This window comes from Daucus carota, chromosome 3, assembly GCF_001625215.2.
Source record: "Daucus carota subsp. sativus chromosome 3, DH1 v3.0, whole genome shotgun sequence".
In the NCBI taxonomy this organism is placed as follows: Eukaryota; Viridiplantae; Streptophyta; class Magnoliopsida; order Apiales; family Apiaceae; genus Daucus; species Daucus carota.
Window position 1 is genome coordinate 13,478,884 of NC_030383.2, and position 16,723 is coordinate 13,495,606.

Sequence of the window (16,723 nt, forward strand, 5' to 3'; positions counted from 1 at the left end):
TGGTTTAGTGGTATCTTGTGACTGGAGTAGATAGCACACTTCTGTTCTTGCACTCTTCCAGGATTACATGGATGCAACAAGAATTTGAAATGTTCAAACAAAAAAGTAGGATCATTCAACTCCTCTCTTGTGTACATTTTAATCGATTTAACACTATCGGTAACACACTAAATATTCTTATATTGATTCAACCAACCTTATAATCACATCGAGCCATATATTTTTTTATGTTTTCTCAGTTGTAATCCTCAGTTTGAATATGCTCCGATATCCATACATGAGTCTAAAATTTCAAATTCTAAGAGAGTAGGAGCCAAAAAAAGATAGAATATCCAACCAGCACCCTCAACCCCAAACCCAAAGTCCTCTTAAAGTGTTTGCACTAGCAGCAAAATCTTAAAAAATAGAAAAAATAAATTAGCAGGACCTAGTGGGAGTGTCAAGTGTGGAACTGCATAAAGAAGCTCATCCACAACAGCAGCTAACTAGAATAATCAATAAATGTTTAAAAGAACTTTAAAGATGCATTTAGAGATCTCACAACAATTTTTCAAAAATTTCAGGGTTTACAGATTACCACAAAACAGGGAAGAAGAGCTCTGGGATTTAGCAGATAAAGCTCCTCAATGTTAGCATGGAGACCAATCTTCCCAGCCAACGAATCAAATCCCGACTGACCAGCCATTTCTTGTATGTTTTCCAGAGGTCGATGTACTCTCCCTGCTATAACTCTGCAAACTATTAGAACTTTTCTCATGGTGTGATCATTTTCATCCATTTCTATTGATTCTAAAGCTTTCTGACTTGTGGAAGTTGTGAAAACTCCTATACCACCCTTAAGTTCTTTTTTGTTAGACGACCCGTTTCTTATTATTCGACAAACACAGCATTTGTCAGATAAACAAAGGCTGCAGCAACCATTTATGCCGAGGGAGCAAGACACAGTTGTTCCATAAAACCTCAATAGTTCATTACCGTCTGCAAGACAACGGGGATGTTTCTTTTGGAGTTTGCTAGCCTTGAGCTTCACCATCTCCCTGTATTCTTCGAATCGAGCCAACATCTTTTGCATGTTATGAACTTTAAATACCTTCTCAATTCGTCCACAATGGTTTTCTGATTTTAACCAGCTTGAGCGGCAAATTATTTCAACAATTTTCCTGGATGAGTCACCCTCTACGAGCTCAGTAACTGTGGAATTAAACATTTGCAAGCCTTTAGCTCAACTGAAATAAACAATCTGAATCTGACTTTTCAAAGCTATAACTGTGAAGTAAAAAGACATAAAAATTCCTGTCATGTGCAATAAACAACAAAGTGGAAAGATCAATTGACAAAAGGCCGAGTCTACTGAGCAGAAGGTGATCAAGAATCTAACTTTTAAACTTCAAAAGTAGAAAGTATTATAAAGAAATATTAGTTCAAAACTGAAATTATACCAGGCACTTTGTTTTACTTGGAAAAAAAGTACCAGATTCACAGAAATCCCAATACAAAACAACTATAATTCAATTCACAAATCACAATCATTTGGGCCAATTTGAAAGTGAGGTCCTTAAAAGAATTGTTGGCAAATATATAAAAATACAATTAAATTCACTGTCAATTACAAAAATTGTCAACCTGGTAAGATATGATTATGAACTTAGCAAAGACAAGGTAAAAGGGCCAACTCTGATATGAGACTACGAGTAAAGAACATGAACAGAAATCCAGAATGAGGAATATTTACCTGCGTGCTTGGAGAGATGATGAGCTTCAAGAGCTTCCATTTTTCCAAACTGCTCTCCACATTTATGGCATGTGACCGAGCAAGAAGACCCATCATCGCCTGCCTCAACAGTCAGTCTAGCTTCCGAAGGAATTCCATTTCCTCCCCTCGAATTAGATACCCCCCCAAATCGAGTCCCTTCCCTTTCTGTCAAAAGTGCAGACTTTCTTGGAGGAGTTGCAGCAGGGTTTTTAGTTGAAGAGTTAAAATAGTGCATTGCAGGATGGCCTCCAGGGCCTGGTGTACCTGGCCTCAAAGTACCCACATAAGTTGAATTACCACTGCTGACACCGCCGCCATCTTCTTGAAACCCCCCACCAAAACCACTAATATGAAGCTCAGTCTTTGAATTACTCAAAATGACTTCATGTGTAATTGGGTTCAAGAACTCACTGCTACCAATAGATCTTGGACTACAATTAACAGGAGTCTCCCAGTGCCTTTTACTCCCATGAATCACATCTTTGAGATTTGCAATAGACCTAGAACAGCCTGACCTCCTGGATTTTCTAGTCAAGATGTTGCTCAGCTGTTTCTTGGTTTTTGGATCATGAACCTCTGATGCTTCTGATTTACAGTGCAAAGATCTCTTCAAAGAAAACCACATTGTAGGCATTTTAAATTACCCCTCTTTCTCCTCACCCACCACAAGCTTCAAACTCAAAACCCCTTCAATTAACAGCCCTCTTCATTATCTTACAAGCTGCAGAATAACAGATATGATTGTGCATATATGAAAACAAAACCAGAAAAATCTACAAATAGTACAAATATATGTGCCTTTTATCTGCAGAGAATCAATAAAAAACAACTTTAAAAAAATTACCTAATCAGTGAAAGCAATTCATCAAGTGCACACATTGAGTGACAGTGAAATTTCAAATTAATAAAATGAATTTCTGAATTATTACTACTCGAGTACTAGAAAAATACTGTAATGACTGCTCTTTGTCTTGGGAGTATGACCAGCAACCTGGATGTAATAAATGATACTAAATGCATAGGTAAACATCATAAACAATCAAGAAAGAGACACCGCTTGAATTTATTAAAGACACAGGCTAATGGCAATACAGTCTTGCAGTTTAAATAAAGACTTGTCCCATTTGATTTTCTAAAGTTACATGCATTTGAAATGTTGCAAAGATCTGAATGCTTGGTTTACAGTGATTTACTCCTAGATTCTGTATTTATGTTTGAGATTGTTTACTAAAATTAAGCAAGCACCACACTCTCTCACATATTTGGGGTCAAGTGTGTTTGATGAAACATTGTGGGACAATGTTACAAAATCACTTGTTTCACATGTGTGATGTGTTTGTTTTTTCAGAATTGTTAAGGTGACATATGTTGACTTGCAAGACTCATAGTAGCAATCTTTGAAATTTGTCTGAGATATGTTGAATCCCTCCTCCGGCACAAAGTCCAGTGAGTTATCAATCTTTATCTTAAAGCTAAAAAATTTAACGATTTTTCTATGGTGTGTCCATGGTGCCCATGGCTAAGCGCGGAAAATTTTGTGCTTGGGAGATTTTGATTGGCTCCTCTCTCTTGATAATGGTGGACCCCCTGCAAATACACCAACCACACCAATCAAAATCTCTCAAATACAAAAATTTCCGCGCTTAGCATGTGCCCACGGGCACACACTAGACAAACCGAAAATTTAATAGTGTACGTAATTAATCTGTGAGCGGTCGCTAAATCTTGGGGACTCGATTTCAAACCACATAAAAATTCGTAGACATTGATATAAAAATATGTGTAGACATTTTTTGGGAATCACCGTACTGGGTTCCCTGTAACTTTGGTTATGGGTGTCAAAGAACCCACTGGCCTGCTGCTAAGCCCATTATATATAGTGAAATTTTTAGGAAAACCCATTTGAAATTTCTCAAGAGCCCATTATTATTTTGAAACCCATTAGATAAAGACCAATAAATTAAAATACATTTCATGTAAAACAGTCTTACAACACTCCCTCACCTTCTCTTCCGCGCACTTTTGTCAATTTGAAAAATGTTGATGAGATCGATAAAAGGCTTACAAGGACTCAGAAGAAGCGGCTTCGCCAAAAGGGGAGTTCATCCCCCCAATCTCAAGCCTAGTTTTAATGGTTTTTGATTTTTGTTCCTTTAACATAAGAGGTCTCCACAATAAACTGTCTTTCTTCAAAGATTTTGTGAATAATAATCAGCTTGGGTTAGTAGCTGTTTTGGAGACTCGTGTTAAGGAAGGAAACGCCCAGTCCCTCTCCTCTAGTATTCATCGGCGTTTCCATTGGTTATTTAATTACCAACACCATTATAATGGTCGAATATGGCTAGGCTGGGACCCTGTTTTTTGGACTGTCCGTCATCTTTCCTCCTCTTCTCAGCATATTAGTTGTTTGGTAAGCCGAATCTCTGATCAAGTATCTTTTCTTTTGACTGTGGTTTACGCTTTTAATGCCACTGTGGACAGAAGAGCTCTTTGGAGCGACCTGGAACTATTTAATTCTCAATTTGTGGACTGTGATTCTGGTAAGGAATGGTGTATTGTTGGGGACTTCAACACCTATTTGTCTGATGCTGAGAGTAGTGGGCCTCCTCCCCGCGATCATCGAAAAATATCGGATTTCAGAGATTGCCTCAACACACTGGGGGTTACTGACCTGCAGTATACTGGTGAGTTCTACACTTGGCGTGATTGCTCTCTGCACCAGCCTCTTTTACGCAAATTAGACCGAGTTCTCGTCAATGATCAGTGGCTTCTTAGATTTGATATGTCTAGAGCTCAATTTCTGCCTCGTGGGTTATCTGATCATAACCCCGCTGCAGTTTGCCTGGGTTTACCGAGGGAGAGGATCTTTAAGCCCTTTCAAATATTTCAGCATCTACTTGACCACCCTCAGTTTTCTGAGATTGTTAGTGATGCTTGGACTGATTCTGTTCATGGCTCCCCCTGGTATGTTTTGACTACCAAACTGAAACGTGTCAAGGAGGGTCTAAAAAGTCTCAATGGCAGCTTTGGCAACCTTCATAATAAAGTTAATCTATCGAGGCAAGCCCTCCTAGACTTTCAGAGTTTGATGGTTTCCCCCTATAATCAATCTGCTCTTCTTGAAGAAATGAGATTAATGGATGATTACAAAAAAAATCTGTTTTGCCAAGAGGTGTTCTTAAAACAGAAATCGCGCATTAATTGGCTTAAATGCGGTGATGGCAACAATCGGTTTTTTCTCAACTCATGCAAAGGTCATTGGAACAGTAACAAAATTATCTCTCTTGAACACAATGGCGTAACTTTAAGTTCTCATAAAGAAATCTCTGCTGCCGCTGTTTCACACTTTCAACAACTTATGGGTAATCCTTGTTCGGTTAAGCTGTTACCTAATGATCTGAATCTTTCCAGCATCTCTTCTGAGCAGAGCAACAGTATGGTGAGGCCTATTAATCAATCTGAGATTTTTAATACTCTCAAAAGCATGGCTAAGCGAAAGAGTCCGGGTCCCGATGGCCTGACTTCTGAGTTTTTTATCCAGTCATGGGACATTATTGGCAACGATGTGTGCAAAGCTATCCAATCTTTCTTTGAAAGCTTAGAGCTGCCTAGAATTATTAATTCTGCAGCGCTGGCCTTAATACCGAAGGTCCCTGCTGCTGTTAATATTACTCAATACAGACCGATCTCCTGTTGTAACGTGCTCTACAAGATTATTACTAAAATCCTTTCCACCAGAATGCAATCCGTTATGCCTCTTTTGATTTCTCCAAATCAGGCTGCCTTTGTAAAGGGGAGAAAAATTGGGGATCATGTTCTTTTAGCTCAAGCTCTCTGTAAGGATTACCACCTTCATCGGGGTGCACCTCGTATTGCTTTTAAGCTTGATATCTCCAAAGCTTTCGATATGATTAATTGGGATTTTCTGTTCAACCTTCTCAAGCTTCAAGGTTTCCATCCCAAATTTGTGGAGTGGTTGCATACTTGTATATCTGGCACTATGGTTTCGGTTAAAGTTAACGGTGCATTGGAAGGCTACTTTGGCTGTCGCTCTGGTTTAAAGCAGGGGGACCCCATCTCCCCCTACCTCTTTGTTCTCGCAATGGAAGTCCTTACTGCCTGTCTCACTCGAGCCACAAATTTGCCGAATTTCAAGTTTCACAGCAAGACTAAGGAAGCCAGACTCTCCCACATAATTTTTGCTGATGACGTTATGTTATTCTGCAAAGGTGATGTTAATTCTGTGAGTATTTTGTTGAAAAGCCTTAAGTTGTTTTCAGAATTATCTGGTTTACATTTGAATAGTTCCAAATGTTTGGTTTTTTTCGGCAATGTTCCAAGTGAAACTCAGGATATTACGATTGCTTTGTCTCGTTTTAATAGGGGATCTCTCCCTGTCAGCTACTTAGGCCTTCCTTTGCTCTCTGGTCGACTTTATAAGCGTGATTGCCAACCTCTCATTACAAAAATTCGCAGAAAGTTTGAATCCTGGAGTAGTAAATACATTAGCCAAGCGGGTCGTGCTCAACTTATTAAAGCTGTTATTTTCGGAATCTTAGGCCACTGGTCCAGTTACCTATTTCTACCAAAGCAGATCTTAAAGATAATTCAGAGTTCCATGGCCAGGTTTTTATGGAAAGGTGATGTATCAGGACCTTGTCATTTCAAAGTCTCTTGGAATCGTTGTTGTCTTAGGAAAAATGAAGGTGGGCTGGGGTTCAAAGAACTTCTAAGCTGGAACAGAAGTGCTGTGATGTTTCAAGTCTGGAGAATTCTAAAAAATGACGACGACTCCCTTTGGATTACTTGGGTTCATAAATATTTATTGAAGCGAAGAGCTTTTTGGACAATGAATATTCCTCAAAGTTGCTCATGGGGATTACGCAAGATTCTCAATGCCCGTGAGGATGTCAAGCCTCTGATTTCTTACATTGTGGGTGTTAATTCTAATTTTCTGCTTTGGCATGATCCGTGGTGTGGTGCTACTCCGCTTATTAATCGTTTTGGCAGAAGTGTAGTTTCTTCTATGGATTCTCATGATTTTGCCAAGGTTTCTTCAATTATCCGCGAGGGAGTATGGTCTCTTGGTCCTTCTAATGATTTCCGGGTTATAGAACTTTGCTCCTTGTGTGCCAGTATCACTCTTCATCGCCAGGATGCAATCACGTGGAATGGTTTCACTCATAAAATGCGTCAACGTGATATATGGGATAGTATTCGCACATCTGGTATGCAGCCAGACTGGTACAACATGGTTTGGTGTAGATTTTCGGTTCCGAGATTTGCTTTCACAACCTGGCTAATCATTCAAGAAAAATTACTCACAAAAGACAGAATGAGGGACTTCCGTATGCAAGTTGACAGTATATGTGTCATGTGTGGTACTCACAATGAAACACATCCTCATCTTTTTACTCTCTGCAGTTATGTGAAAGGTATTTTTAATGCATGGCCTTTTGCCATATCTTCTGTTTGGGCAGACTTTCAGTTGGGAAGACCTTGCAGTGCCCACAATATCAAAAACATTGAAAAAGAGATGTCTTTTCTCTTTATTTCGGCAGTTTTCTACAATATTTGGAGGGAAAGAAATCGACGTATTCACCAAGGTTCCCCTCGGCTAACTAATATGCAACTACTGAGAAGCATTAAACGGGAAGTTCGTGAGAAGCTTGCATCTTGCACTTATTTTAAAGACTGTGTTTCTAAAGATCGCACCTTAGTTACTCTTTTGTATTAATATTAATATTAATATTATTCTTGTTGATAATATTAATATTGATATTATATTTAGTGGCCATTCTGGATAGTCTGTTTTTTTTTTTTTCTGTTCTACCTTGTGTTAGCTTTGGTTTAAGTTCTTCCGCGGGGTATGCCCCTAGAAATGTATTCTTCTTCTTTCTTTATTAAACTTTTATTTAGCAAAAAAACAACGAAAATTAAAGTGGGTAAAAAATATAACAAATTAAACTGCGGAATGTTTGGCTGCTTCTAACTAGTAATATAAATTGAAAGCCCTCCGGAGCATCTTCAAGGAACTCTTTAAACAAGTTCTTAAAATCAAATTTAAAGAGCCAACGCATAAATGAGAACTCCAATAAACTCTTGAAAGCTTTTCAAAAATTAAGAGTTCATCATCTCTCCTCTCTCTCTTTTTTTTATTTATAAAAAGCTAATTCAATAATAAAAAGCTATACGACATCTACGTAAACAGTCTTGTTATTAATTCATGGACTTATCATGAAAAAGATGGCACTGGAGTATAAACTTATCATGTATATTGACAATGTGAAATGCGACGAAAGATTTATTCATATAAATGAAATTAGTGATCTTGTCAGAGTGTGGTCCAAACAAGAAAATATTTATCTTATCCTTAATTTATCGGTTGTTAAAATTTGTTTTGATTGCCCATTGCAACTACAATTGTGGAGATATGTTTTTTAGGAAAACTCGTGAAGTTGGTTTTGCGCAAATGAATTGGTGATGTATTTTTAATTGTTACTCCCTCCGTTTCAAATTAGATGTCCACTTTAAAAAAATCACACAGTTTAAGAAAAGTGGTTGTTCACAAATTAATTGCATTAAATGATCAAAATATGTGGAGTGGGATTCATCTAGGAAATATAAATAAGAGATATGTGGAGTAGAATTGACTTTGGAAATATGATTTTGCATTGAAAGTTGAAGTGGACAAGTAATTTGAAACAAAAAATTTTCTTGAAAGTGGACATGTAAATTGAAACGGAGGGAGTATCTTATTCCGACTATTGACAAGGAAGCACTTGCCAATGTTAGTAATGATGATATAATGAACACTTTCAAAAGATGAAAATGCTTAGAGAACAATTGTAATTAAAATATTTTTTTATTTATATAATCTTTGTAATTTTCCATCATTATTATCTTCATTAACACTTATTGAAGGAATCTCCTCATAAAAAACATTCCGAGTTCTCCACTATGTGCAAGGGTGGTGTACAACTATTAAAATATGCGAGGGAGTATGATGTTACCGTGTGTCTCTTGAGCTCGCACACGCACATCGCCGCAACTAGGGGTGAGCGTGGGTTGGTTCGGCTCGGTTCCGGAATAAAACCGGAACCGTAATCATATATCTTCGGTTTTTAAAATCGAAAACCGCAACCGCCGGTTCGGATTCGGTTTAAAAACTCCCGGTTCGGTTATAATCGGTTCGGTTTCGGTTACAAAACCGACAAGTTTATAAATTAAAAATAATATACGAAGAAGACCAATTGACGCGCGCAATATAGACATAATAATCACTGTGCACTAGCCTACTTACTAAAAGTAGGCATGTACGCGGTTCGGATTGGTTCGGTTGGAGGGTAATAACCGAACCAAACCGCAACTTGCGGTTTTCTAAAATCTCAAACCGCGACCAAACCGTTGGTTAAAAAAAACCAACCAAATCCACCCACGTAATTGCGGTTGGTTGCGGTTCAACCGCTAAAATAGTTAGACAAAGAAGTTCTATCATACACTCTGATATAAGTTTCCATTTGGAGCATGAAATAAATTACAGTCATGGACACATTGACTAATTTATATTGGGCTTTGCTCAAAGAGTCCAAATTTCATTAATTTAGTAACTTTTTTTAATTTATGTGAATATCTATAAGTAAATATATAAACATATATAATAAAAATATTTAAATTTATATAATGTGCGGTTGGCGGTTGCGGTTGGTTTTTTGCGGTTTTAAAAAAAATGAATCCGCAACCAAACCGCAAATTAATGGTTATTAAAAAATCCATCCGCGACCGCCCACATTGTGCGGTTATCCATAATACACGGATCGGTTGCGGGTGGTTGTTGCGGTTGATGCGGTTGAGCGGATTGAATGTACAAGTACAACCCTAACTAAAAGACATGAAGAAGAAAATTGCAGATGATCACATAACTTTGTGGGAAACCTTAACTCTTAGTTAGATCAGAAACACCAAGAGCAAAAATAAATATGACTTTGGATGAATATATCGTGAGAAGGTATAATAGCACCCCTGCAAATCATCTAAATCAACTGCTATTCGTTGCATGAGGCAGAAACTTGAATTGTTTCATTGTTAAGGCCTTGTAATTCAAACAAATTGCAACTCGAGAGCCACCATCTTAGAATCATATATGCTCCGGCCATCTCAGTTACTTGTGATTCTTGAATATTCATTTCAAATTAGTTTAAAATTCATATAAATTATATATATATATATTATTTATTTAATTATTTAAATAATTGTTCGGTTTGGTTTTAACCAATAACCGGAACCGAACCCATAACATCGGTTCGGTTTTTAATTTTTCGGTTTCGTTTTCGGCTCGGTTTTTTCCGGATCGGTTTTCATCGGTTTTTACCGGTTTCGATTTTTTCTCACCCCTAGCCGCAACCATATTCGAGATGAGACGTAACATAAGTTGTAGCCTTGTAGGTGGTATTTGTAACTCTAAAATATAACTTAATTATTTAAAATTGTATTTTATTCATTCCGGATATTATGTTAACCAAAGACTTTATCCATAAATTATTCGCGATTCAAATATTTTGGATTCATGATATATATTTTTATTTTTAATATATACAAAACTTAGAAATTGCGACTTACCAAAAAAGAATTTTAGAAATTATCGAGGGAAAAGCATATAAGCTTATATAGCACGAAAATCAGAGCTAAGAAGATTCGATATTTTCAAAAATATGATCGATATTACAATTAAAATTATAATACAGTTGATTTTCAATATTGCAAATGAGGTGGTAAATGATTGCACGTAATTTTGAAAATAATTCCACTACGTGAATTATTTAAAAAAACCCAAAACGAGAGCTAACGATTGGGCAGAGGATTAGTGGGAGGGAAAGGGACCGCGAAAGGTAAATCCAAAACGGAAAAGATACTTCAAATCGATCCGCGTCGTGCCTTTTAATCACTCATCCAGCCATCAAATAAAAACACATCCAACGGCACACAGCCACGATCCGCGTGATCACCTCCTACTGGCTACAAGCGAAACCTCACTTCACTATATAAACGCACATCCTCTCTCATCTACAACCACACACACAAACATCTCAAATTTAATTTGAATCCCCATCTCGTCACATTTTCATCCTCGATATTCCTTTAATATTCCGATGGCCGGAAGAGGAAAGTCACTGGCAGGAAGCGGCGGCGCAAAGAAAGCCTCCACCTCTCGCAGCAGCAAGGCCGGCCTTCAATTCCCCGTCGGTCGTATCGCTCGTTTCCTCAAGGCCGGCAAGTACGCCCAGCGTGTCGGCGCCGGTGCTCCTGTTTACCTCGCTGCCGTTCTTGAATACCTCGCCGCTGAGGTATATATCCAATATATTTAATTAATTTAATTTTCGTTAATTGTTGGTCTATAAATGTTTATACTAATTTAATTGAATTGGTGATTAATTAGGTTTTGGAATTGGCTGGGAACGCGGCCAGAGACAACAAGAAGACGAGAGTGGTGCCGAGGCACATTCAATTGGCGGTGCGAAATGATGAGGAGTTGAGTAAGCTGTTGGGAGCGGTTACGATTGCTAATGGTGGAGTTATGCCCAACATTCATGCTAATTTGTTGCCCAGGAAGGCTTCTTCTGCTGCTTCCAAAGGCGGTGATGAAGATTAGAGTTCGCAACTTTGTGCTTTTAGGTCTTATTACTCGTTATGTAAGGATAGGATTAGGTCATGTGTAGATCGACGGTTCGTAGTTTGATTGTTCATTGTCTATTAGTAATTTTTACCAGGTTGTCGTTCTAGTTTCTTTAAATCAATCAAATATTGCTTCTATTTTGATGTTTAATGTTCATGGCTGCTACGCCATATGGTATGATCTGGGTTATCTTTTCATCCAACAGAACCCCTTAACTAGTACACACCAAAATGGTGGTGTGAAAATTACAGTCGCCTAAAAGCATCATTTTAAGTTTTAACCTCCATCAAAATGAATTTTTTGGATATAAAAAGGAATATACTATCTGTAATAGATTATTTATATCAGAAGTTCGATTTATGATCACGAGACCCCAAGCTTCTAGAGCTGCCGGGTAAGGGATGAAGATGACAATTAATGACGATAATCATTGAAAACACGAGAGGAATGAGTTTAGTAGTTGCTTTCAGGCTCCAGTGCACTAGAAGCTCCAGCTGAAACTTCTGTTGTAATCACGCAGAACTGGTCTGCCAGAGAAAGTATCAGCACAAAACGAAGCATCAACATTGAGTTTAAGACAGCATCAGGATTCAGAAGGTTTCCATCTGTGAGGAGTTGTGGATATTGAAGTCGTCGATGAGGAAAGCATGACTGCCCTATTTTCCTTTGCACTCTCCCAGTCTGAGAACATCTGAGCGCTCCAGTCCTTAATCACAAAATGAGTTACTGATTTGTTTTCCCTTCCCTGATTTTTTTATTTCGAAGGAACCAAATTTCCCACAGCTTTTTTGCAATTCTGATGACTTTATCTTCGCTAGCATTATTGATTTTCCAGAGCAACCAGTCATGAGCAAATTCTTCAGAGTGCATATCAATGTTCCCCCTCTGTATGCCAACATTGACGTGCAAATGACCAATCACAAATCATACAGTAACTTATTTTATCTGCTTTTGTAATTTGTAATTCTGTTTATTTATAGATAAATTATTGAAATACTATAAATATATAAGTCACATTATTCAGATATATCATAATTTGTAAGTCCGAAATTATTTATCATTGATAATCTGACTACTGCACTTTAAATACTTAAGAGCAAGTCCAACAATGTCCTAGCACATGCCCTATAAATATAATAAAATAATGTGTCCTAGTGATTTAGGACATCATCTTCATATATCAACTCCAACAACATGCCTCATTATTGTGCCTTATTATTAAAATATTAATATATTTAAATTGTTATTGGAGGGAAATGAAAAGGAGAGAAGAGAGAGATGTAGTGGAATGGTAGGAAACTATTTTTTTATTGAATAGGGCATGCATATTGGTGCCTCAAAAATAAGGCAATTGTTACATGTCCTAGTGTTTTAAGGCACCACTAGGACATTGTTGGAGCATTGATTTGCTTCACATGCCTTATATTTTGATTTAGGACATTAATATAGGGCACTCTTGGACTTGCTCTAAGATCTGTTTTTTAAAATTAAGTTAAACAGTCAAAAGTTTTGACATAAAACTGAAAACCAAAAAGATTTATGACTCGTCGAGAATGCGGAGACAGATACAACGGCCCTATTTGGAAGTTAGAGGTTTGGAGGCAAAATTAGAGATTTGAGGTGTTTTACAGATTTGACCACTAAAATAAGTTAATGTTAGTATTTGATAGTTAACGGATTGAAATAAAGGTTTGGATCCAAAAAGCTAATTTTGAAAAAGCTACTTAGAGGAGCTTTTTGGGTTAACGATTTTGGTTTGTGTCAGAAAAAACTAATCAGTCAGCTATTTACCAAATAGCTTACGAGAAACAACTAATTTCGTCCGCTAGTCAAATATCTAATTCAATCAGCTAGTCAAAACAGTTAATTCAAACCGCTAACAGCTAACCGCTAATTCCCAAATAGGGCCAACTACAGTTTTTTAATATTCTGCTTTTCTGCGAGAGAAGAAAATAAAATGGCTTGTAGAGTGACTGAATAAGAGGGTGTTTGCATGGGCTTAAAGCCCAGGTTTTAAGATATCTCTGGCTTTAAACTTAAAAATGTCTGTTTGTGTAATAAGTCAGAAACCAGCTTAAAGTCAAAAATAAGCCAAAATCTGGTTTTAAACCAAAAGTTAGTTTGAGCTACTTTTTCGGTGGCTAAATATTTTTGAACCTCTTTCATGATAAAAATTACTCCTAAATCATAAGTGATTCATAAATCATTTTTATTTTTATTATTATATTTTTAATAATTCATAAGTCAAAATTACCCAAACAGACATTTTAAACTGTCAGCTTATCAGATAAGTCACGTTAAATCATAAGCCACGTTAAGTATAAGACAAAAACTCAGTCAAACGGACTCTAAGTTAGAAGCGTAGCAGTCCATAATGAAATGAATCAAAATGAATCAAGAAATGGTCAATCCATTTCTTTGGCCCAACGTAAAATAAATGATCCATTCCCTTCAAAACTGACTCGCTAAGTTTTGTTTGAAATGTATTTCACTTCGTTGTGCAAATAAATTGTACTCCCTCCGTCCCAGTCAATAGTATACATTGGGAGACGGGGGCGCAACACGGACTTTAATGCTTCAATATAGTATAGTTCTGTAAATTATTTTTAAAATTTTCTTTTTCTGTATAAAAGTATAACATTTATACTTTTATACAAAAAAAGAAAATCTTAAAAATAAGTTGTACAACTATGTTTTATAAGTGCCTTAAAAAGCGTGTCGAGCAGTGAAAAAGAAACGTATACAATTGACTGGGACAGAGGGAGTAGCCCATTTTCATCAAAGCAGGGTCGTGTGCATGGTGGTCAAGTTGTACATGTAAATATGTAATCATGTGGCCTTTGTATCGAACCCGTATATCATGTGGTAGTGGGTCCATAAGAAATGAAGGACCACACGACATACACATCAGAATGGTTGGTTGTATCTGGCTCCAATCCACTCATTTTCATTGCCTTTTCGATCGCGTTTCCACGGCCTCCAGAGCCAGAGGTCGGATTTCTCCGAATGCCCTTTCAACAGCAAGCTTGCTTCTCCTAATTTATCGTTTTCTTGTTCTTAATATATTAATTTTAGGGGAATTATCTTGTATATTGTTTTTTCAATCTTATTTTCAAAAATACTACCTTATCCAATCTTATTTTCAAATCTCTAAAATATTTTCAAAAATACTACCTTTTTGAAAATATTTTCCAAAAATACGGTGGTTGCATATGCAACCATATATGCAACTACAAATCCTGATTTCAAGTTTCAGTTTTCAAATGTCATTTTCGACCTCATCTTTCCAAATATGAGGTCGAAAATGACATTTGAAAACTGGAACTCGAAATCAGGAATTCAGTTGCATATATAGTTGCATATGGTTGTATTCAGTTGCATATGGTTGCATTCAGTTGATTCTATTACAATCTAATGGCCCCGCCAGGGGCACACCATACATCCGTTGCAACTTACAGTTTTCAGTTGCATTTAGTTGCATATGAGGTTGCATTTAGTTGCATATGAGGTTGCATTCAGTTGATTCTATTGCAATCTAATGGCCCCGCCAGGGGCACCTATACTTCAGTTGGAACTTACAGTTTTCAGTTGCATTTAGTTGCATATGAGGTTGCATTTAGTTGCATATGAGGTTGCATTCAGTTGATTCTATTGCAATCTAATGGCCCCGCCAGGGGCACCCATACTTCAATTGAAACTTACAGTTTTCAGTTGCATTTAGTTGCATATGAGGTTGCATATGAGGTTGCGTGCAACCTCATATGCAACGGAAAACTGTAAGTTGCAACTGATGTATGGGTGCCCCTGGCGGGGCCATTAGATTACAATAGAATCAACTGAATACAACCCATATGCAACCATATATGCAACTGAAATCCCGATTTCAAGTTCCAGTTTTCAAATGTCATTTTCGACCTCATATTTGAAATCAATATATATATATATATATATATATATATATATATATATATATATATATATATATATATATATGAGTGAGGTTCCAGAAAAAACCAAATTATCAAGAAAACCGAGGAACCCTCTCAGATGCCGTTGATTATTTTTGTCACATATACTTATTTCCCAAAGTAAAATCAATCATAATCTAACACACAGAGGGGCAAAATCGTAAGCAATCTGTTTTTTATTAATTATAAATATTTTATTTTTGGCATCTGTCCAAATCAAATCAAAGCACACAAAATACACTCAAATCATTACATCCGAGATCATTACATATACACACTGTAACATCTGGGATTATCCGTGTAATTATTTTAATAATTAATGAATATTATATGAATTTCTGTGAATTAATGGGTTCCTGTTCTATTTATTTAGTTATACATTTCTGATTAAATTTGAGGAATATAAATTTTTATATGTTCAGTGCGAAATATAGTTTATTTGGATATTTTCATATCGATTTATGCATGGTCGTATGATTTTATATTTGATTTATGGATTTAATTACGTATATTACAATTAATTATTAATTATTTTGATTTTACGAAAACCGTCAACCTGTAACGGTACCGAGATTTTTCTTCCCGAAAATTTCAACAAAATTCACCTTTAGCTTAATTTGAATATTCCGGACACTTTTCATGTTTTGACTTTTTCGATCCGGAGTACGGTTTGTTCCGGAGCCGGTCCGGCGGAGTTTTTCGGTATTCGATAATTATCCGTTTGTATCGATAAACGTGAAATCAGATATTTTATACTCATCCTTATCTTGTAATAATGACGGTGGGACCCGCATACTAATGACGGATTAAAAAGCCCCGTTTTGATAGTTATCTCGAAAACCGGTACCGATTGGACTTGTTTTATTATATAAAGCTATTAAACATTGTATTTTCGTGTCATATATGATCCAAAGGGGTATTAATTTTTCATATCTATAAATAGCCTTAACCGCACTTTAATTCATCGGGGAAATCATAATCTCAGTTAAACACGGGTTTAGGGAGAGAGTGTTCTTCGTGTTCTTGAGATTCAAACGAAGATTTGGAAGCGTTATCGGACTCGGATTTTGGCGTTCAAGTACTCAAATCGAAGGTTTTGACGAGTAGAATCCATATCTAGCATCAAAATCAGTGCAGCAACAACAGGTGGGCACAGATTTTCGATTTTTAATTCGAGTTAAATAAGCTTAAATTAGGTTTTTTTGATTGTGAAGTTGTTGATGTGATTTGATGATTCCATGCTGTAGGTTATCTTCTCCTGGGCGTTTTTATATGTCATATGTGTGATTTGGAGTTTAATAACACGTTTAAAATTGAGTTTGATTTCCG

General features: G+C 36.7%; 2 protein-coding genes across 2 annotated transcripts; one reads left to right on the forward strand and one right to left on the reverse strand.

Moving 5' to 3' along the window:
* Positions 1–396: 396 nt before the first annotated feature.
* Positions 397–3,097, reverse strand: LOC108211669 (uncharacterized). The gene is made up of 3 exons (XM_017383327.2): positions 2,598–3,097; positions 1,733–2,474; positions 397–1,191 (listed from the first exon to the last, which is right to left on the reverse strand). Exons 2-3 carry the CDS (start codon positions 2,385–2,387, stop codon positions 560–562), a joined length of 1,287 nt encoding a protein of 428 aa, XP_017238816.1. The 5' UTR covers positions 2,388–2,474; positions 2,598–3,097; the 3' UTR covers positions 397–559.
* A 7,709-nt stretch (positions 3,098–10,806) lies between these two features.
* Positions 10,807–11,569, forward strand: LOC108211386 (histone H2A.6). The gene is made up of 2 exons (XM_017382975.2): positions 10,807–11,097; positions 11,190–11,569. Exons 1-2 carry the CDS (start codon positions 10,903–10,905, stop codon positions 11,400–11,402), a joined length of 408 nt encoding a protein of 135 aa, XP_017238464.1. The 5' UTR covers positions 10,807–10,902; the 3' UTR covers positions 11,403–11,569.
* Positions 11,570–16,723: the final 5,154 nt, after the last annotated feature.